General features: G+C 36.9%; 1 protein-coding gene across 1 annotated transcript in view; it reads right to left on the reverse strand.

Moving 5' to 3' along the window:
* Positions 1 to 22,559, reverse strand: part of CDH10 (cadherin 10) — a 65,355-nt gene that overhangs the window by 27,398 nt on the left and 15,398 nt on the right. The window contains exons 2-3 of the mRNA XM_072851358.1: positions 11,075 to 11,369; positions 212 to 331 (exon numbers count right to left, since the gene is read on the reverse strand). Of these exons, the coding sequence (XP_072707459.1) occupies positions 212 to 331; positions 11,075 to 11,369 (415 nt within the window). The remainder of the gene's footprint in view (positions 1 to 211; positions 332 to 11,074; positions 11,370 to 22,559) is intronic.

A 22,559-nucleotide genomic window follows, 5' to 3' on the forward strand; every position in this document is an offset into this window, starting at 1 on the left:
AGTACCTCTGTAAAGTTACTTATGCTTCATGGTGTCAGCTGTAATAACTCTAAGTTTTAAATTTATTATAAGAATTATAAATTATAAGGAAAAAAAGCAAGATATATTATTTCATTTCAGTTAGGTTTTTAAATTAATTTTTTAGGTGATCTAAGATTTTTAAAATGAAAGAAAAAGTCTACAGTTCATGGTAAATGACAATTTTCCTGACCTGTTTCTGGTTCCACAGAGAAATATGGCTGTCCCTGAAGTATGCTGTAAATTACTCTGGCACTGTTTCCATATGAAGGGTCATCGGCATCAGTAGCTGTGACTTGCACCACAGAAGTACCTGAAACATCCAAAGTCAACTTAGTTTCACATGGTACTAGGTGGAGGTCCAAGAACATCAATTTCCATTCAAGCAGACTCCAAAGAAAATTTCGGCTAATGTCTGTTGGGCTTTTCAAAAATATTTATGATCTTATAGTCAACCAGGTACATTCTTCCCTATTTCAGGATCTCATTCTACATAAATTGAATCTAAACTTCCCTAATCCCACAAGCGTGATTAAGATCTAATTAGCAAATGTAAACAATAGCTATGGTTTTGAGCTGAATTTTTATCTTTACCCAGCTACAACAATTTCATACTTATGTACTCACTTCCTCTTTTCAGAAGACTTACTTGTTTTTATTAAAATAAATATCTGCTTTCCATTACTTAGAACAGATTTTTTTTTTTTTTTTGTCCAATGATGTCAACATGATATGAAACTACACACACAGGAACATGACAGAAAAAGATTATTAAATAGGTCATTGGAACTTGGGAAAAACTAGTAATCAATTCTCGCTACCTTCTAAGTGTTAATATAGATAGGTACTGCTAGAAGAAATATTGCCATATGGACTTTGAAATCTGCTGGCTATTTAGACTCCAGAATTTTTTTAAATCTTAAGGACCATCTCTAAATTTTGGTGGAATACACTAGTCCTTCAAAACACGAAATGCTTACCATTGCCTCTGCCATTTCTTGCTGAATCAAAATAGTTTCTACATCCTGTTCAACTCTTCCACCTGAGAAATAAAGTATCAAGAAGGCTCTCCCCTATTGCACCTCCATAAAGTGCAGATATGGTTTTAAGTATATAGGAAAGAAGTGAAAAAAACAAGGAAAAGAAAATAAATCATCATATGCATGTGACTGGTTAGCCACAGGCTATTCTGAGGATCAGAAGGCTTTCAAACATATTTCTCCTTTTATCCCAATTCTTTCCCTCCACCAAATACTACCATATATTGTGAAGTAAAGCTTCTGTAAATCCAAGCCATTTAGCACAACTATTTATTTCCTCTCATAGTTTGACCACATTACTTATTTATTCTAACATACATAGAAAGGCAAATAGAAGTAAATGTTAAGCTTCCTCAGTTTGTTAGGGATTTCACAAGATGATGACAAATCTGCTTTTGACAAGTCAATTGTTCAATCATGAACAATTGCGCCCAGTATCAATGGAATGAGCACGTGCCTAACTGTTAAATCAGAGATGAGTTCTCAGAAATGTTCAGTTTTCAACTGTTTTAGAACAGAAACACTTGTCTTAGTGAGTCCCTAAAACTACTTGCATCTCATAAAGAAGGCATAATAGGCAAATTCCTGGTTATATTATTACTGATATTAAAATTGAATGAATCACTGATTTAACAGAACAAAGCCTCAAACACAAAATAAAATAAAATAAAAAAGATTAAAAATTGCTACACAAGTATAGTGAAAAAAAAAGATAAAAATTATGAATACTTTCCACTGTCCTAATGATCACTTTAGTGATCATCTAGACTAGGGCTGAAATTGAAAATCTGAACATCTTTAAAATATAAGAATGTAGGAGTGGTAGAGCTGTTCCAAAAACTTCATCTGTTTCCAATTCACAAGTGCCTTATACCTCCAGCCACACTGAACTCCATTTGTAGATATATGTCTATATAACTATTCTGTTAAAAGATACAGAGGCCTTTTTGTTCAATATATTTAAGTTCTGAGGAGTATTGCCTTGATTCTGAAATGCGCTTTTTAGACCATCCTAGTATGTAGCAAACTGCAGTGCTAGAATGTGTAATTGTTCCTAAAGAATATTTGCTCTGAAATAGCAAAGAGGTGTTGTGTAAAAGAAAGATAAGAACAAATCATGTTCAGTAACTTAAGTGCTGTGAGTAAAAGGAAAAAAAAAAAGGCAATAGAAAAAAATCAAACCACCAAGTACACTGATCAACATGGCATTATCCAAGTAAAGTTTACAAGTCCTCCATTTCATATCCGTAAAAAAAGAGAACGGCCATCATCAAGGCATCTATCACAACAGCACAATGTATTAATCAGAAAAGTCTACATTGCAAACCCATGAAATGTGATATTTTGTCTCTATTACATGTAACTGAATTATTTCTTGTTTCTAATTTTCACCTTTCCTTCATATGTTCAAATTAGCAGTATTTATTAATAGGTCAATTGTATGAGATTTTTATTTAATTTTAGTTTAAAAAATCATGCAGAATCAACTTTGAAGGATAGTTTGAAAGAAAACCGAAGAACGTGTTTAATAGTTTTAAAATAAACTAAAAAATTTTATTTGTAATGTAATAAGGTGTCTAATAGTTACTGCTGCCTCAGTTATGAGTGTCATAATGCACATATATATTAATTAATGCTATTTTAATAAACTTACACATGAAACAGAACAAATCATATCAGCTATCCTTCTCTCTAGCTGCAATGAACATGGTGCAAGGGCACCACTACACTTCTGCTTGCCATTCAGGATGCAGAAGTCACCACTTTGATCTTCACCCTTGCTCATAAGAGGAAGAGAGACATGCTCTCTACGCTTCCGCTGAGGGATCAGTGATTCCTATGAAAAACCTGACAGAAAACATCCAAAGAAGTGAACAGGAGGAGTATATCAGTATATCAGCTATGTTGTGTACATCAACTGTCAAACCATCAGCTTATTTTGCTTTGCTTCAGTTCATTGAAGTCACTGGAGACCACTGATGCTCAATACTACAAATATATTGTTTGCTCTGGTCTGAAACCTGGACCAGAAACCCCAAGGCACTGAAGATGATCAGTCATGCTGGGGTTTAAAAACTACAGTGTGGGTGTGACTTAGTTAGCACTACTTGTTCTGGGCCTCGCTCTGTCTTTTACGTAGGCACAGATTGCTTCTGATGAAGTTGGTAAGAGTCTTTGGCCTTCAGGTTCTAAAGCCTAATCTGAACTCTATAGGAGGATATAAAGGAGACAGTGAGTGATAATATACTGGAGAATGTGGCACCAGCTATGTTATCAATAAGACATATGAATTCTGTGATTTTCTGCTTGTATACTTGCAAATTTTATTATACAATAAACCAGAATTATACAGTGGTGAGCTAGGCCCAGAAATAAAACTGTCATTTGTCAGATTATTGTAGTTCTCAGAAGGCATATTTTAACATAATTTTAATTATAAAGTTTGAATCTCCCTAGGGTCTGGTACTATAATAATAATTAATATATTTGGCCCTTTTTAATGTGTTCCTTGCATTTTCAAACACTATAACAGTATTAATGACTTTGACCTCACAATGCATTTATGATGTAGATGTATTAGATAAGAATCACTGAAGATAATTAGTTAGGAAAAGAACCCATAGAATATCCATTATAGAGCTGAATTTGAAACTTTTATTTCCTTTTCCTTGCTCCTAACTGAGTTATGTGATACTTAACTACAGCAAGTACCATCCCTCGTAAATTATCCATACAAATAACAAATCAAATTAATAGAAATTTTCTGCTCTTTGTAGTGGAAAAGAGAGGAAATAATGACACATGTTCTCCCCTGAAATAAACTATTTAATGAAGCAGAATAACAGAAGAAGAAGTGGAAAAGGCTGCATATTCATAGAAGTTGATGTCAGAAAGGTCTTTGGCTACATGGCACTCCTGTAACTTGGAAAACAATATCCTGGAAACAAGCACATCACGGGATATTTCCAATTCTTTTAAGATGTCCCTTTAAAAAAAAAAAAAAAAGTTTAATCTTGGGGTTTTGGGGGGTTCTTTTTTTTTTTTTTTTTTCCTTTTTTGTCCCCTCTCTTTATGGCAGAATTTGTGCGCAGAGTGAAATTGAAGCTTGTAAAAAATCTAAAAATGTAATATAATCATTTCAGTTTTCAAAATCTGTCATTATTGACATTGTGAAATTATAAGTCAGAAGATGCAAAAGGGTTTGGTGAGAGAACTATAAAAAAAAGATTTAAAAAAATCTTTGTTAATAGGAAACAAGAAGGATGTGTTATAAGATAAATGCTATGGCAGAGAGGACTAAGCATTGGGAATTGGTGGAACAGCACTAATGAGGGAGTGTACAAAAAGCCTAGGGAGAAAGCCAAGCAATAGTAGCTCTAAATGCTGTCTGAAGAGCAAGACAAAAAGATAACCACAGGTAGAGATGACAGGTTAACTGTGGGACACCCAACCTCTAGTTCACATGTAAACACAGAGGGAAGTTATATATTATGAAGTATATATTGATATCCCTAATTCAGAAGCAGAAAAGACCAGCTAGGGTGCATGACAGATAGTAGAAATAGCGCTGAAGATACAGGATGGAATAAAGATAAGGAATGATTAGAGAATATATAGGCTACAACAGATGAATAGAGAAACATCAACAATAAAAGATAGGATGTGATGATAAAAAAAAAAAAAAGGTCTAAATAGCAGAAAGTTTTGAAAGCTTGTCTAAAAGATACCAATAGGCAAAATCCACAGAAAAAGCTGTATAGAGGAAAACCTTTGAATGAGCAGAAAGAGATGGGTGAAGAATATGATGGACAGAACAGAAGATTGTAGTCAAAACCATAAGAATATACTGAGTCATAAACTTTGAAAGTAAGGAAAGGAAAAAAGTTAAAGAAGAGAAAATATCTGGAAATTAGTACAAAGACTTCAGGAGAACAAGATGTCTTCTAGGATATTGACCCAACTGCAAGATCCTGAAGTTGAGCCATTTATCTCTGCCTTTACTATGATTAATGAGCAACAGAAGAATGATGAACAAGACAACAAAGAATATATGGGCCTTTGTCAAGACACTGTATTTGATAATAGAAATAACCACATTCTTAGGTATCCATCTTGCTACTACCACAGCCTGAGGAAGAAATCAAAACTGCTCTTTCTGGTCTGAAAGTGGCTGGGGTATGGCTACATCATGATTTGATAACTTAAGGATAGGGGCAGAGGGAGTAGAAAAGACTTAATAGTCTTTTGTACTATTAAGTCTTTTGTACCCCTTTGTAGTACCTTCTAGTACAGGGCATTTCAGGACGGAGCAAACCCTGCACTCCAAGGGATGCACAGTTTTCAATTGTTTCAAGCTGATGCTTCTTGCATGTTTTTGCTACTTTTGCACTTCTTTTGATGGTTTTGGTGAACAAAGCAGGACCTTAGGCAATAACAGCCTTCATTTATGAATTAGTAAAGAAATAATGGTGATTAAAAGTTTACCAATTTACTCAGTTATTAAGTAACAGATATGGTGGTATAGTGATGAAATGAATGATATATGCAATCTTGCTCAGAACTTAAAATATATGAAGAGAAAACCAATAGCTCTAAATTCTAGCTGCTATCTACATTATACAATGTAGCTCTAAAAGCAGTGAGTCAGAGTCATATGAGTAAACTTACATAGTATGATATGCTACCGTGTCTGTCTCCTTTCTAGTATTCAGATGAGTGCATATAGAGTTAATATGAACATCTTATCACTGTGGTTGCAGCACAGATGTGTACACATAGACAACACAGTTGCAAAACTGCAGAATAGTTGACTATTTTTTTGACACTTCTTAAAATAGAGATAAAATTAAGCCCATCCATTTGAAACAGTGATATTCAGTACTGGGATTGAGAGTGCAGGCACCAGGTGACAGCAGAGGTCTTGAGAATGCAGTCCCAGAATAACATACCAGAGGACCCAAAGGCATAAATACAAGTTACAAGTTACTGGTCATATTACAGACTGACTTGGATTTAAAGTACAACAAGGGAAAAAAGAACAAATATTAACATCTGTAAAACAGCCCTTGTATGGCGAAAATACAGAGAAGATAACTAGAGGATATAAAAGAAGATGACAACCTCTACAAGAATTGGAACCAATGAACAAAAAGAATTGTTCCAGTGTTGTCTCCCCCCAATAAAAGGCATGACATCTGATCAATATTACCACCTATCTGCAGCAGGTCCTCTTTCACCTTTGGTAGTGAAAGAGCCATGTCTTTTCATTTGCTATTCACTCCATTTTGCTATTACCACTCACCAACCAGACTTATATATAAAAAAGTCTTTCTCTGTATAGTTGGTTTAAATAAATTGTAATTTTAAAAAGCAGTGTTTGTGCACGAGTACGTGTCTGTCTAATGCTCAACCTGATAAAGTCATTGATAGTAAACTATCAAACTTGGATGCACAGACAGAAGCAGGAGTGCAAGGCATTCTATAAACATATAGATACATTTTTAGTGAATTCTAGCATACAATCATAGAACCATAGAATATCTCAAGTTGGAAAGGATCCATAAGGATTATGGAGTACAACTCCCTGCTCCTTGCAGGACTGCCTAAAACTAAACCATATGACTAAGAGCATTGTCCAGACGCTCCTTGAACTCTGACAGATTTGGTGCTGTGACCACTTCCCTGGGGAGCCTGTTCCAGTGACCGACCACGCTCTCAGTGAAGAACCTTTTCCTAATGTCCAGTCTGAACTTCCCCTAAAGCAACTTCATTCCATTTCCTCGTGTCCTATCATGGGTCACCAGAGAGAAGAGATCTGCACCTCCCCCTCTGCTGCCCCCGTTGAGGAAGTTGTAGGCTGCAACGAGGTCACACCTCAGCCTTCTCTTCTCCAAGCTGAACAAGCCAAGTGACCTCAGCCACTCCTCATAAGTCTTGCCCTCGAGACCTTTCACCACCTTGGTTGCCCTCCTCTGGACACACTCTAATAGTTTTATGTCCTTCTTATATTGAAGCACCCAAAACTGCAAACAGCACTCAAGGTGTGGCTGCACCAGTGCAGTGTAGAGTGGGACAATCACCTCCCTCGACCAGCCAGCTATGCTGTGCTTGATGCACCCCAGGACACAGTTGGCCCTTTTTGCTGCCAGGGCACACTGTTGACTCGTATTCAAGTTGCCATCAACCCAAACCCCAAGGTCTCTTTCCGCGGGGGTGCTCTTCTGCCTCTCTTCCCCCCAGTTTGTACATATAACCAGGATTACCCCATCCCAGGTGGAGAATCCTGTACTTGCTCTTGTTAAATTTCATATGGTTGGTGGTTGCCCAGCTCTCTAGTGTGTCCAGGTCTCTCTGTAAGGCCTCTCTACCCTCGAGGGAGTCCACAGCTCCTCCTAATTTAGTATCGTCGGCAGACTTACTTAGTGTATGTTTGATTCCTGTGTCCAGATCATTTATAAAAACATTAAAGAGCACTGGCCCTGAAATCAAGCCCTGGGGAATCCCACTGGTGACTGGCCACCAGCCTGATGTAACCCCATTTACTATAACTCTTTAAGCCCGACCCATCAGCCAATTACTCACTCAACGTATTATGGACTTGTGTAGCTGTGTGCTGGACAGTTTATCCAGAAGGATACTGTGAGAGACAGTATCGAAAGCTTTGCTAAAATCCACAAACCCCACATCTGCTGGTTTCCCTTGGTCAGCTAGATGGGTGACCTTGTCATAAACGGAATTAAGTTGGTTAAGCAGGACTTTCCCCTCGTGAACCCATGCTGGCTATGACCAATGACTGCGTTGCCTCTCAAGTGTTTTTCAGTAACTCCCAGAATAACCTTCTCCATAATTTTACCAGGCGCTGAAGTGAGACTGCCAGGCCTGTAATTACCAGGGTCTTCCTTCGTTCCCTTCTTGAAAATTGGGACAACATTTGCCAGCTTCCAGTCGACTGGGACCTCTCCAGACTCCCAAGACTATAGAAAAATAACGGAGAGAGGTCCCGCAATGACATCAGCCAGCTCTTTCAGTACGCTGCAGTGAATCCCATCGGGACCCATAGATTTATGTGCATCCAGCTGGAGCAGCAAGTCTTGAGCAAGTTCAGAGTCAGCTGGGAGTTTATCATCCCTCCAGTCACGGTCTTCCAATGAAGGTCTCTGGGGGTCCCAGGGCCCATCATCGGTGTTGAAGACAGAGTGAAGAAGGCATTAAATGTCTCCGTTTTGTTTATGTCCATATTTGTGAGGTGACCAACCTCGTCAAGTAATGGACCAATGTTATCTCTGGTCCTCCTTTTGCTGTTTAACATATTTTAAAAAGCCATTTTGTTGTTATTCACAGTGCCGGCCAGCTTGAAGTCTAATCGAGCTTTGGCTGCACTAATTTTCTCCCTACAGTAGCGAACAGCATCTCTGTAGTCCTCCCATGTCACCTTGTCCTTGTTTTCCAAGGACACTTGTGTGAAAAGGAAGGTCCATACACTTTCCTTTTCCACCTAAGTTCTAGAAGAAGATCCCTGCTCATCCAAGCCTGCCTTCTGTCCCACTTGCTTGACTTTCAACACTTTGGAATTACCTGCTCCTGCGCTCTTAAGCAATGACTCTTAAAAAGTGACCAGCATTTATGAACCCCAATACCTTCAAAAGCAGATTCCCAAGGGACCTTACTGACTAGCTCCTTCAGCTTCCCAAAGTCTGTTCTCCCCATATCCAGGGTCGAAGTTTTGCTGGCAGTTTTTCTCCTATCGCAAATGTAGCTTGTTCTTTTAGAACATTTTGCCCCTTCTTCATTCAGTCTTTAGTTTTGAGACTGCAGAGTAGATCTATTTATGTTGGAAAATTAAATTAGTGTTATGAAGAAATGAATTAACTTTGAGGAATACCTTATAAAATCACATCATCCACTCATGGACCACAGGTGAACATATGCTTCTAGGGATCAGCCATAAAGCTAAAACTCATAAAGCTAAAAGCAATTTCTACCTATCAGGTAGTCAGTAGTCCAGCAGCTGAATGACCACATTTATAAAATCCAGGAACATGATAGATTTTAACCTAGTTACAATTCTCTAAATTATGGTTATTTTATTGACAGAATAAAGTCTATTCGTTTCAGCACAACTATTTGTGCAAGATACAGCATTTATATTCTAAATTCATCCAAGCTTTTTTTGTTTTTTACCCATCAGTATAGTTTTTTGGATATTGTTCTTATCATCTTATCTCTTTTGCTTATCATGTTTTTATTTTGTTGCAGTGCAGCAAAATTTGCACTGTCAAAATTTGTATGACCTATGTGGACATACAGATACACTGGAACCTCACATCCTGAATATTTTAGAACTATTGAAATAATGTCTTGGATGCTTGAGAACACTTAAGAAAAAGATGATCTTTATGTAATTGAGACTGACAAAATTAGGAATCAATAGATTATAACTGAATGTTATATAATAGCATAATATTTAATGAAAACACTGAATTATTTTCATAAAATCTTTCCAAGAATAATTTAAGCAATGCCTTCTGGAATTTATAGAAAGAACATGAGAAATAAAATGGAAGCTCTAAGACATCTTTTTTCAGCCCTACTGTAATCTTGCCATATGCCTCTAGGAAATGCAGCAATGCTCTTTCAAGATGCTCTGCCTGAAGTTATATACATATACTGAAATGCATGATTCTAGAGAACTGATCAGTAAAATAATAAATCAGTATTACATTTTGTTCTATTTTGGAACAGTAAAGAAAGAAGATTTTCGGTTCTCCTCTTTATGTGGACTAGTTTGATGGGATTCCAGTACAGCCCTATGCAATAATCTGACAGATTTCTTGCTCTTTTTTAATTTTCCTTTGTACTAAAAACTGCTTGCTGAATGTTGGGACTTTTAAAAATTATTCAATCACAAACTAAAAGCAGATTGAGTTATCTTATTAAGAATAGTAAATTATTAGTATTATGCTTCCACACATTGCTGCACAGCTTTTCTGAGGCCATTCACTTTCAATAATTACATATTTTCTTGCTCTTGTAACAATTTTCAAAGCCCAGGAAAGTAAGGACTAAAACTCCAATACCTTTATATATAAAACATCTCAAAACGTTTTTTGATCTAGTTCAGGCAATGTTAGTAATTAAAATAGTAATAATAGTCAAAAGAAATATTGAAGTTATTGTGTGTTTTCTGAATATTTAGAAATTAGTATTATATCTACAGTTATGCAATAAACAAGTGAATATTAATTTTTTTAAAAGACTCTATCTATTTTTAAGATTTTCACTATTCTTCCTAAAGAATTGTATGCACTAATTAATAATAGCTCATATTCCAAAATGCTATTGTTTATGAATCTGATCAGCTGGCATGATCCAGGCCACAACTTTGTCGTTAAGATAGGAACTGAAAATACATTGCAAACAGAAGAAAGATTAACTCAAACAGCTGTTTAAGATTCTTGAAGCTGCCATTCATGAGTGAGTTAAGGGAGGAATTGAAAGCACCAGAGGATTTGTCTATACACTAAAAAACTGAAAGCAAAGAGAATAGAAAGGGTGTCTACCTTCAGGCAGTGCATCAACAGCATGTGAGTAAACATATAACTCTCCTCAGCCACAGATAGAGTGAAAGTAGAGACAGCTCTCCATTCAGTGTTTATCATCACTGGGGATCTCCAGTGAAAATGAGAAGAAAAAGTCATTGAGCTTTCAACAGGCTAATTTAGTGATCTTAGAATAAGAGTTCTTAAGGGGGAGGGTGATTCACCATTAACTACTTTCTATTTATATTTATATTCCAAATCACTGTAAATTAATAATTTGAATATTCTAAGTAGAAATAGACCTCAAATCACAAAAACTTGTTTCCAGTTGCAATTCCAATATTTGAACAAAAAAAAAAAAAAGAAAAATACTTAACCCTTGAGGTAGAATTCCAAACATGACTGACTTTTCAGACGATGGGGAAATTATTCAAGTAACATAGAGCAGGCATTTGTGCCTCAGTATAAAGCACTCACCCACTACTGACATTTCAGGAACACTAGCAGTGTAAATTTCTTCAGGAAATGTTGGTTCATTGTCATTGATGTCATGGATTTTGATGACAAACTCAGATTCAGGTTCCACTGGTCTCAGAGTTCTTCTATTAATAGCTTGGGCACGCAGGGTGTAAAAGGCTTTCTCTTCCCTGTCAATTCTCCGAGTAGCATGAATGTCACCTGTTTTCTCATCAATTATAAAAAGAGTACCAGCCCCATCTCCTGACAAAATGTATTTGAGGGATCCATCTCCCTTGTCCTGGTCAGAATGAAGCTGAAAAGGAAGAAAAATAAGACCATTTTATTTAGAAGTAATGAAAAGGTGGTTGGGGGGTTTTAAAAATTATTATTAGATATTAAATCATTCTGCGTGCAACAAACAGGTTTATCACCAACAAAACAAAGTAATTTTCAGTCACCATTGACTGACAGTCATGGTGTCATACTGAGGCACTTGTTTCCTAACTTAGCTCCAAGAATCTTTTAACTTGACTGTTGCGGCAGATTTTAGTTTTGCAGCAACACCTGTTCTCTGCTAAGAAACCTTTGCACCATAGCTCTTAAAGAAGATTTTTATATTAATACTGACCTTTTCCTTCCTTGAAGAGATCTTATTAAAAATTCACAACCTGCTGTGCTAGTTGTAAATTCACTAAGCAGATAAAGGACATGGCAGAATACATGACAATTAAGGAAAATAGAACAACTGGTTCCATGTCATCGTAATTTTTATTATTTTATTTCATATTATTTATATTTCTCCTAAATTGGAGAACATTTCATTTTAAGTCATTATCATTTTCACTCCATCAACTGATGTAAATAGCCTAAAGGAAAGAAACAAATCTATTGACCATTCAGTACTGATTTAATACCCATTATATAAGTAATATAAAGCTTAACTTCATCTATTAATGACCTGTAGTACTGACTGACTTTAGTACATCCCTAACAAAAAAAATTATTCAATTATGTTGCTTTGTTCAGTACAGTAATGTGTTTGGGTCATTTGATCTTTTGGATACACTTACCATAATTTCTCTCATCACCTTGTTGGAATGTTCCTTCCACTCTCATTGATTTCATAATTAACTGAAAGAATCTGGCATTCAGATTTATTTTCACCATGAAACGTATACTTTTTTTATTTTTTGATTAAGCAGAAGGATCAAATCAAGTAGAAGCTCTGATTACAAAAATGAAGTGCAAATATAAAGACTTTTTAAAAACCACACTCAAAAAATATCAGAATGTTCCAAAAAGTTTAAAAGTTTAAGACAGAACTAGTGTATTTTTTTTTCCTTTCTAAAAATAGTTATTTAAACACACATTTACAACATCAGTTAGAAGTGCAATAAGTTCATATTTAGACATGTGAAGGGTTTTTGTTAATTTAAACTCACATTTCAGATAATGGAAAACATTAAACATGTAGCTTAGTATAAATATCCCCTTGGCATGCAGTCATGGAAATATTTCTCTTTTTCGTTTATGGTGCCCTGACATTGTCTTCCATAGCACCCATTTTAAGTCAGTATCAGAGGTAGAATATTCAGCTATTAGGGTTTTGAATGTGGCTTTCCTTGCCTTTTGTGCTGAAACCAAACATACACAGTGGACTGGTGGAATAAGCTGAAGTCAAACAGTAAAATTCTCTGCCATGAAACATTTTCAAACACTGAATCTTTCCTACACACTTGCAATATGTGGAACAGAAGGAGCTCGTGGAATCTTGGACCGAAGCCTTTATGGTAGAAATTTTGAAAACTATCATTGTTCTGAACCTTGATTTTCTAAATAAAGGTTTTCCTATTTTCTTTCAGTTCAGAAATAAACCTTGAGAAACACTGCAAATATTTATCAAAGAATGACAAACTAAACTTTGCTTACATTAAATATGTGTATGTTTACTTTACAAAATAGACATTTTCTTACTACTTTCTTTATTTCTCTCTATAATAAAGAAATAGGAAGCTCCACCAAACATGAAGAGTAGGAAAGTAGATGTTAAGAGAAATTTTTTGCAAATAAATCCTATTCTTTATTTTCCTTCCATTTCTCTTGCTGACTTCAAACTGAAGGTTTCAAGCCATTCTCATTCCTCTTTTAGGGAAATAATTTTTACTGTGAACTTTAATCCCTCATGCTGCTCTCTTGATGGCCCATTAAAGTTGTGACCTTTCACCCGTCTAAGTAACATTCTGTTTAGGGGACTGGACAGTATCTTGCAGGCTGTGGCCCATTTCATAATGTCATTTAGTGTAACTAGTCCTCAAAAGCCTTTTAAGTGTTTTCTTCTCCAGGTCTTCCTAGGATACCACCTTATCTTTGAAAACGTTTTGGTCCTAAGAGCTCACTGGTGGTCCATGACAACTAGATACAATATTTTCACAGCAGAGTGGTGAAGAGCAGTTATAGGAGGCTGCTCTTCCTTAGACATGTGCACCAGAAATATAAAATAAAGGCCCATTTGAGCAAGAAAGATTGGGGGGCGGAATCTTTAAATGGGCACATTGTAGTTTTCCCATATGCTCTCCAAAGTCAGATCTGGTAGTATAAAGTCTTACAAAAGTTGACAACAGTACATTGAGGCTGCAGTGCCTGTTCTTTAAGTCAGAAATCAGTTAGCAGAGTCTGGCAAAATCCATTCTAATAAATTCTCTATCTCCAGAATAGCATAACCTCATGCAAACCGTTCCCAGGAATAGTATCTGGCCAAATTTAACTCACAAATCATGCATGGAAATTGTTTTGGAGAGTGATATTTAATAAAAGCACGCCAGGAACTTGTAAAATAATTTAGCAATCCAAATAACCGCATTCTGTTGCCTGGCGCTAGAAGCACAAACACAGCGTAGCGAACAGAACTAAATCAGAAAATTAAGAAAACTCCTACATTACAAAATATGAAGCTATTGAACAACTATATTTAGATCCAATTCAGGATGTAAAGATCTTTTAACATACTTATTTGTCTAATGTGTAAGGTACTATTAATGTTGATGGTTTTCCATTCATTCTCTTGTAGCTACGTGTGTGTCAAAAATTCTTACTAAGCTGACTTGGAAGTGAAAAATATTCTTTTTACACCACTCAGAAAATCATTAACTGCTTACCCCCACCAAATTCAAACCTTATAGTTTTTTTCCCACCTAAATTAGCCAAAAGACTGGAAAGGGAGCTGAATATAAGATTTTGAGGCATGCACATAAAGGCTTTTAGGGAGCTGATAGTTGCACTTCAGAATAACATATTTATAAGGAATACCAACCTGCATAGTTTAGAAGAACACTTTAAGCTATAACACTTTGCATTTTCTAAAAAAGTTTAATAATTTCACTTTGGATTGGTAATCCAATTTAAATTTTATGTATACACACAATAGTCCACAGTTATTGTGGAAAAATTTCAAGTTCAGAATGACATTGCAGAAGGTCTTCTTGGGGGATCAGGAAACACAAAGCTATGGATACAATGAACAAGGCTTCCAGACATAATTAAAGGAGGAGTGAAAATGTGTATTATATATAAGCAAGGAAAGAGAATATCTGTCATTTCATTTTCTTAGCTCTTAATTCAATACAGATGTTATTAGCGGAATCAAGATGGCTAAAGACCACCTTATGTGCTTGACAGCCTTGAACACTAAATCTTTACCCAGCTCTGAAATGCATGAGCAGTGCGTCAATCAGCACTGCAAAGTTTTGTCATTTTACTCTAGTATTAAAAAAAGTTCTGCAAAATATTTCTGTGCTACTTTTAGTATAAAGTGTTTCCTATAGTTATTTTAGCTAATGGGCATCTGTGATTCATGTCAGCCAAGCTGAGAAATTGAGACATCTGTTTCATTTAGCAATTTTATTGCACAAAATGATCAGCTGTGAAGATGTGGTTTTGTTTTCATATCTGTTACTGATATTTTGCAAACTCTTGTTTCAGTGAATTTCTTGCTGTTCTTCCACAGAAATACTTCCCTTTTCAGCTGTCAGTGATATACATACTTTATATATAATTTTTCTCACTGTATAGAAAATCAGAATGTCTGTTGGTTTTATTTTATATAGCCCTGTTTCATCATACAGTAATTGCAATTACTGTGAAAGACAATTTTGCATATTTGGTCATCTATCTAAACTGGTTGAACAAACTTTTAAATTGAGAAGGATTTCATATGAATTAAAAAGGAAGGTATTGCTAAACAGAAGATAATTAATATTGAGAGAGGATAACAAAATGGAGTGTTATGTGAACACTTAAAAAACAAAGTGAGTTACCAATCCAAGACAGAGAGAAAAACAGTTTTTAAAAGATGGATTTCTTTTTTATTCATTTACAATAAAAATGGAGTTAATTAATATATATTACCTTGTTTTTCAAGATAAATGCAACCATAAATAAAATGAGTTAATGAAAAGATGCCACAACCAAATTCAGCTCAATATCTTTTTAGATCCGTACAAGATCTTTGTAAAACATCTTTCAGAAGACTTTATAAGAACAACATAAAAATTCTGTTTTTAAAATTACTTAAAAATTACAACGTGGGAATTCTATGTTAATTGACTTCCAATTATTAAAGTCAAACCTGCCAATTACAGGATTGTGGGTTTTCTTTCCCCTCCCCCTATGAATTCCACCCAAGTCTGAAATCTCCTAATTGAATATAAAGGTTGTGGACTTTTTTCTAATAGCATACAAAGTGTTAATCCTATTTTCACTAAAAAGTCAGAAGATGCTACTATGAAAAACAGAGAGCAGATTAGGCTAGTCAGACCCATTTTATCATACAAACTACTTCTGGAATTTGAAATGATTTATGACAATACCAGATAAAGACTTTAAGATTTGTCATACCTATTTCTATTTGAATTTCAGATTCAGAAGTCCCTCTATGAATTTTCAGTGATTGGTGTTCAGATAACTAGAGACCAGAATATGACTGTATTAACAAACCAGCCTTTAGTTTGAATTCTTACTGTAAGCATTAATTCAGTTCAAGTTGGGGTTTTATCTTTATTTAATATGCTATTATGTATAGGAGACTTTCCAATACAGTTTACAGTTTTTTGTAGTCTTTACCAAATGAGAGACTATTCCAATATTACCTCACTAAACACATTTTTACTCTCCTACTTTATAATAGTAATTTTTATTTGTATAATCTAGAAAATGTTTTTTATACTTTTCCTGCAATATATTTGTCAACATTTCAATTTAGTCCAAGTATCGCAATAACAATGAGTCCTCAGTACTCTCCTGAATTACTCTATCTTTTAGTTTTTAGATGTTTTAAATCTTTTAGATTTAGATCTCCTAATTCTGAGGACAAATTTCAGGGCAAATTGTAGGGCAGATTTCAGGGCAAATTTTCAGGGCGATGCCAAAACACACTTATGGAAGCATTCACAATTTCACTCTAAGTTTTCTACAGTACGTATTAAAATATTAACGCCTTCACTGGATACTTTGTGGAATAATAATGATAGTCTCTCTAAACATAATCACAACAGTGGGCAGATTTCATCTGAAATCACCAGAGAATAATTGATATAGAATTCCCACAATGGATATATTTATTTTAAACATCATGAACTGAAATATTAAATGATGCAGTTGTTTAACATTAGCTGCACTTATTCTAAAAGGTTTTCAGACTAGCTCGTGTCCTGTGCAATATTCTCTTAGTTGCGAGATTTAACTGTCATGGCTTTGAGCCAGATTTTATTCACCAAAGAGATTCACTTATTTCAATTTATCCTTAAGGTAACGTTTAAAGCAACTCTCTTCAGTGATGCAAGAATTTGCACTAAGTTTTAATGAGACATGTCACACATTTAATTTTCTCACTCAGTTATATTGTCAATTTGCCACTCCTGTGCTATTCTGTGTTATTTAAAAGAAGAGACAAGTGGAAAGGAAAAAGGCACATTTGAAAAAGAAAATTTTGTGAGACTGGGAAAGATAAAGGGAGAGCAAACTGAAATGGAAGCATTACAAGTAATGCAAGATGAGGAGTGCTCTGAAATTTTTTTGCTTTCTGAGAAGAAGCAACAAACAGAAATGAAAAACTCCAGTCTGCAGTGCATTTTCAGATTATATTAGTTTACTTTAACTTGATTAATTGTCCAAAGGAAAGATAAAAATCATTGTTACCATTTGTATCGAGGACGATTACAGTAGTTCCTTGATGTTCAAAATTTTTGTTTGTTCCTACCAATGATTTTAAATGGTAAGAGATAAATTAAAATTAATAATATTTTTAGGGTTTCTTTACACATCCCTGGTGAAGCAATGTCTATCAAAGGATTAGAAATATTATTTTCTCAGCTCCCCACAACCGTCAGTACCAAGTGATATCATCTGCAAGATAACCATCACTACCAAGTGATATCATCTGCAAGATTCTCAATTTCCACAAACTAATCATACAGCAAAGGTATTTTTTCTTCACTAGGCTTGCATCTTTTCCCCATTATTGTAGAATCCTCCCCTTTATTCAAAGGGAGGATTCACAATCTGGAGAAGTAGAAAGTCCTGTCACTGACAAAATCTTCTAGGATTTCAGCTGAGAAGGGCAGTTTCTTTTTTTATGACACATCATATGAGCAGCAGAGAGTCTTATATAGATGCACTGAGTCAATGTGCCAATAACTAAACTCCCTCCTCAAGCCAAGGTCTTTAGCTGATGTTCAGAGAGCTAGAACAAGAAAGTTTCGGCTTCATTAGACTGTTGCTGCTTCCACTCCAGAAGACTCACAAGCATTGAGCTAACATAAACTAGGGATTAATTGAATTTCATACACCAAAGAGTTCTTGCATGAGGCAATATGCATGTTCTCTTCCAATTTTAATGTAATAAATACAGTCCCTATATCAGGTGAAGATAGAAAGGGGAGAACTGTCACTGAAACTGAAGTGCCCTTATTTTCTGGCAGCTTGGCCTAATACCTCCTGTAGATGACTGGGTATGAATAAGCAGAAGGGAATTATTGCGTTAAAGGGAAAAATAAAATCCTGACCTATGTCTGCTGTTCAGGTTCCTATTCATTAAAAAAGTGGACTAAATGAAGAAACGTTCTTTGGTCCTACTCCTACTCAGCTTGATGTGGCACAAGCCTATATTCCTACTTTCATGAGTAGTCTGTACACTAACCTATGGTCTCAGGATGGAAATATGTCTGATAAGATTTTCCTCAGACTTGGGGTTTTTTTTAACATACATATTTTTAATGTTTTATGTTGTTTGGCTGATTCTGGACTAAAATAAAAATCTGTACTAAATATTGTATAAAGGATTAAGTAGTTTCCACAACAATCAATCTGTTCCACCAAGGAATGGCCTGGGAAGTCTAATATGTTAAAACAACACATATCTGTCATTTACTGAATTCAGAACAGCTTTTATGTATTTGAAAGCTTTAGGGTTTGTCTGTTTAGTTTTGGGGTTTTTTTAAGGAAAAGTCGCCACTAATCCTCATGCTCTCTGCATTAATGACAACAAAGAGGTAATTAAGAAGCAATTTTAGGGTTTTTTTTTTGTTAACAAGAATTTTTTTATTATAGTTTATATATGTTTTCCTAAAGTAGCCTAGTTATTGACAAAATAACCATTAAAACAGCATTACCTTTTATATATCCTAATGTACAATTTGCACTATACATAAAAAGCATTGCATTTTTTTTAAACAAATGCAGAACACCATTAAGAATAGTGATGCTTAGTTCATTTTGCCTACTGCTGGAGGCCATTTAAAAACATGTTAAACGTTGTTTCCAGCTGAAATCATTGTAACATGTAAATTGGTAAAAGCTGTGAAGATTTTCTACCTTTATTATGTGTGCATTTTCTCCTCATGAATATTCTAAAGTATACATATCTTTGGAAGAGATATACTTAGGGGCAACAACAAATATATTACAGAGAACTGAAAGACAATGTCTGTCAACCCAGGAAGTGGAAAATGTCAGCTAAGGTGGAGGGTATATATCAGAATCAAGGAATAAAAAACATTAAGGGGATATTTTAATAATCTCCAAAACAGTGATATCCATGATAATACAGTATTATTGTTAAATTTAACCCAGAGGAAGGGAAGAGAGGGAAAAAGAGAGAGTAGACATATTTTTCATATGTCTCGGGAAACTACTCATGAATCTGAACTGATGCTATATCTAGTATTATAAGATTTCAAACAATGAGGGACAAAGATGTCTTAGATCAATCCTGGCTTCATTTTATATCCCAGTGAGATCAGTGGGACTGTTCAAGTAATAGATGCATAGTCCAGGAGAGATGTATTGCTATCTTATAACCCTACAGGGGTAGTCAAGGTATTAAAGGTAGATCTGTGAGAGAAGAGAGGTGGAACATGTATAAACCCTTAAATGCAACTCACATTTTTATTTGCCTATCAAATTTGTCTCTCCTTTTAGTAAATTATGAAATCCATTATTCTAGAGAATAGTATTCTCAAGAAAAATCCTATCTATATTCCAATTACTAAGTAAAGAAGTTCTAGTTTAAATCACTATAGACAATTACATTACAGAATGGTTGTGGTTGGAAGGGACCTCTGAAAGTCATCTTGTCCCACCCACCCCTGCTCAAGCAAGGCCATCTAGAGCCAGTTGCCCAGGACTGTGTTTAGACAGCTTTTGAATATCTCCAAGGATGGAGACTCCACAAGCTCTCTGAGCAACCTGTGCCAGTGCTCAGTCACTCTTACAGGATAAAAGTGTTTCCTGATGTTCAGAGGGAACTTCCTGTATTTCAGTTTGTGCCCATTGCCTCTTGTCCTGTCACTGGACACCACTGAAAAGAGCCTGGCTCTGTCCTCTTTGCATCCTCCTTTCAGGTATTTATATACGTTAAGATCCGCTCCCACCCTGAGCCTTCTCTTCTCCAGGCTGAACCGTCCTAGCTCTCAGCCTTTCTTCATAGGAGAGACGCTCCAGTCCCTTCATCATCTTAGTGGCCCTTTGCTGGACTCTCTCCAGTGTGTCCATGTCTCTCTTGTACTGGGGTGCCCAGAATGGGACACAGCACTCCAGGTGTGGCCTCACCAGTGTTGAGTAGAGGGGAAGGATCATCTCCCTTGACTTGCTGGCAATACTTTGCCTGATGGCAAAGGATACGATTAGCTTTCTTTGCAGCAAGGGCACATTGCTGGCTCATGTTCAGCCTGGTGTCCACCAGAACCAAAATCCTTTTCTGTCAAGCTGTTTTCTAGCTGGTCAACCCCCAGCATATACTTGGTGCCTGGGCTTGTTTCTCCCCAAGTGCAAGACTTTGCACTTCACCTTGTTGAACTTTATGTTGAACTTTATGAACTATATGAGGTTCCTGTCAGCCTGTCCAGGTCCAGCCTGTCCATTTCTCCAGCCTGTCCAGGTCCCTCTGGATGGCAGCATGACCCATCAGCCACTCCTCTCAATCTGGTGTCAGCAGCAAACGTGCTGAGGGTACGCTCTGCCCCATCATCCAGATCATTAATGAAGATGTTAAACAGGACTGTACCCGATACTGATCCCTGGGATATACCACTAGCTACTGGCCTTCAACTAGACTTTGTCCCACTGATCCGCACCCTCTGGACCTGACCATTAAGCCAGTTTTCAGTCCACCTCACAGTCTGCTCATCCAGCCCATACATCAACAGCTTCTCTATGAGGAGCTCATGGGAGACAGTGTCAAAGGCCTTACTGAAGCCCAGGTAGACAATATCCGCTGCTCTCCCTTCATCTTCCAGGCCACTTGCTTCATCACAGAAGGTTATCGAGTTGGTCAAGCATGAATTCCCCTTGGTGAAGCCATGCTGACTACTCCAGATAATTTTCTTGTCCTTAATGTGCCTGGAAATGGCTTCCAGAATTAGCTGCTCCATCACCTTCCTGAGGATCAAGGTGAGGCTGACTGGCCTGTAGTTCACAGAAGGTTATCGAGTTGGTCAAGTATGAATTCCCCTTGGTGAAGCCATGCTGACTACTCCAGATAATTTTCTTGTCCTTAATGTGCCTGGAAATGTCTTCCAGAATTAGCTGCTCCATCACCTTCCTGAGGATCGAGGTGAGGCTGACTGGCCTGTAGTTCCCTAGGTTCTCCTTCTTGCCCTTCTTGAAGATGGGGGTGACATTTGCTTTCCTTCAGTCTTTGCTTTCCTCCCAGTCACCATGATCAGTCAAAGATTAATGAGAGTGGCCTTACAATGAATCTGCCAGCTCCCTCAGCACTCATGGGTGCATCCCATCAGGGCCCATGGACTTATGGAGGTCTAGTTTGCTCAAGTATTCCCTGGCCTGATCCTCTTCCACCAAGGATACATATTCCTTGCTCCAACCTTTCCCCCTGGTCTCTGAGACCTGGGATTTCTGAAGGCTGGTCTTGCTAGTAAAGACTGAGGCAAAAGTGGCATTAGGTACTTCTGTCTTTTCCATGTCCTGTGTAGCCAGGTCCTCTGTCTCGTTGAGCAATGGGTCCACATTTCCCCTAGTCTGTCTTTTGTCTCCTATGTACTTGTAGAAGCCGTTCTTGTTGTCTTTGATATCCGCGGCCAGATTCAACTCCACTAGGGCTTTAGCTTTCCTAACTTCATCTCTGGATACTTGGACAATGTTTCTGTATTCCTCCCAGGTTCCCTGTCCTTGCTTTCCACCCTCTGTATGCTTCCTTTTTGTGTTTGAGTTTGGCCAGGAGCTCCTTGTTCATCCATACAGGCCTCCTGGCATTTTTGTCTGACTTCTTATTCGTTGGATTGGAGCTCTCTTGAGCTTAGAGGAGGTCATCCTTGAATATTAACCAGCTTTTGTGGGCTTCTTTTCCCTCTAGGGCCTTATCCCATGGGACTCTTCCAAGCAGATCTTTGAAGAGACCAAAGTCTGCTCTCCTGAAGTCCAGGGTTGTGAGCTTGCTTTTCAGTCTGCTCCCTCCCCTCAGGATCCTGAACTCCACCATCTCATGGTCACTGCAGCCAAGGCTGCCTTTGACCTTCACATTCTCAATGAGGCCCTCATTTTTGGTGAGTATGAGGTCCAGCAGAATACCTCTCCTTGTTGGCTCCTCAGGCACTTGGAGGAAGAAGTTATAAGTGCACTCCAGGAACCTCCTGGATTCCTTATGTTCTGCTGTGTAGTTTCTCCAACAGATATCAGGGTGTTTGAAATCCCCCATGAGGACCAGGGCCTGTGAATGTGAGGCAGTTCCTATCTGTCTTTAGAGGCCATCATCCACTTGTTCTTCCTGGTCAGGTGGCCTATAGCAGACACCCACTATAATGTCACGTTTGCCTGTCCTCTCTTTAATACTAACCCATAAACTCTCCGTTGGCTCCTCTTCCATCCCCAGCAGAGCTCCAAGCACTCTAGCTGCTCTCTCACATAAAGGGCAACTCCATCTCCTTGTCTTCCTTTCCTGTCCTTCCTAAAGAGCCTGTATCCCTTCATTGCAACACTCCAGTCATGGGAGCTA

This window comes from Ciconia boyciana, chromosome 2 (genome assembly GCF_034638445.1).
Source record: "Ciconia boyciana chromosome 2, ASM3463844v1, whole genome shotgun sequence".
NCBI lineage: Eukaryota > Metazoa > Chordata > Aves > Ciconiiformes > Ciconiidae > Ciconia > Ciconia boyciana.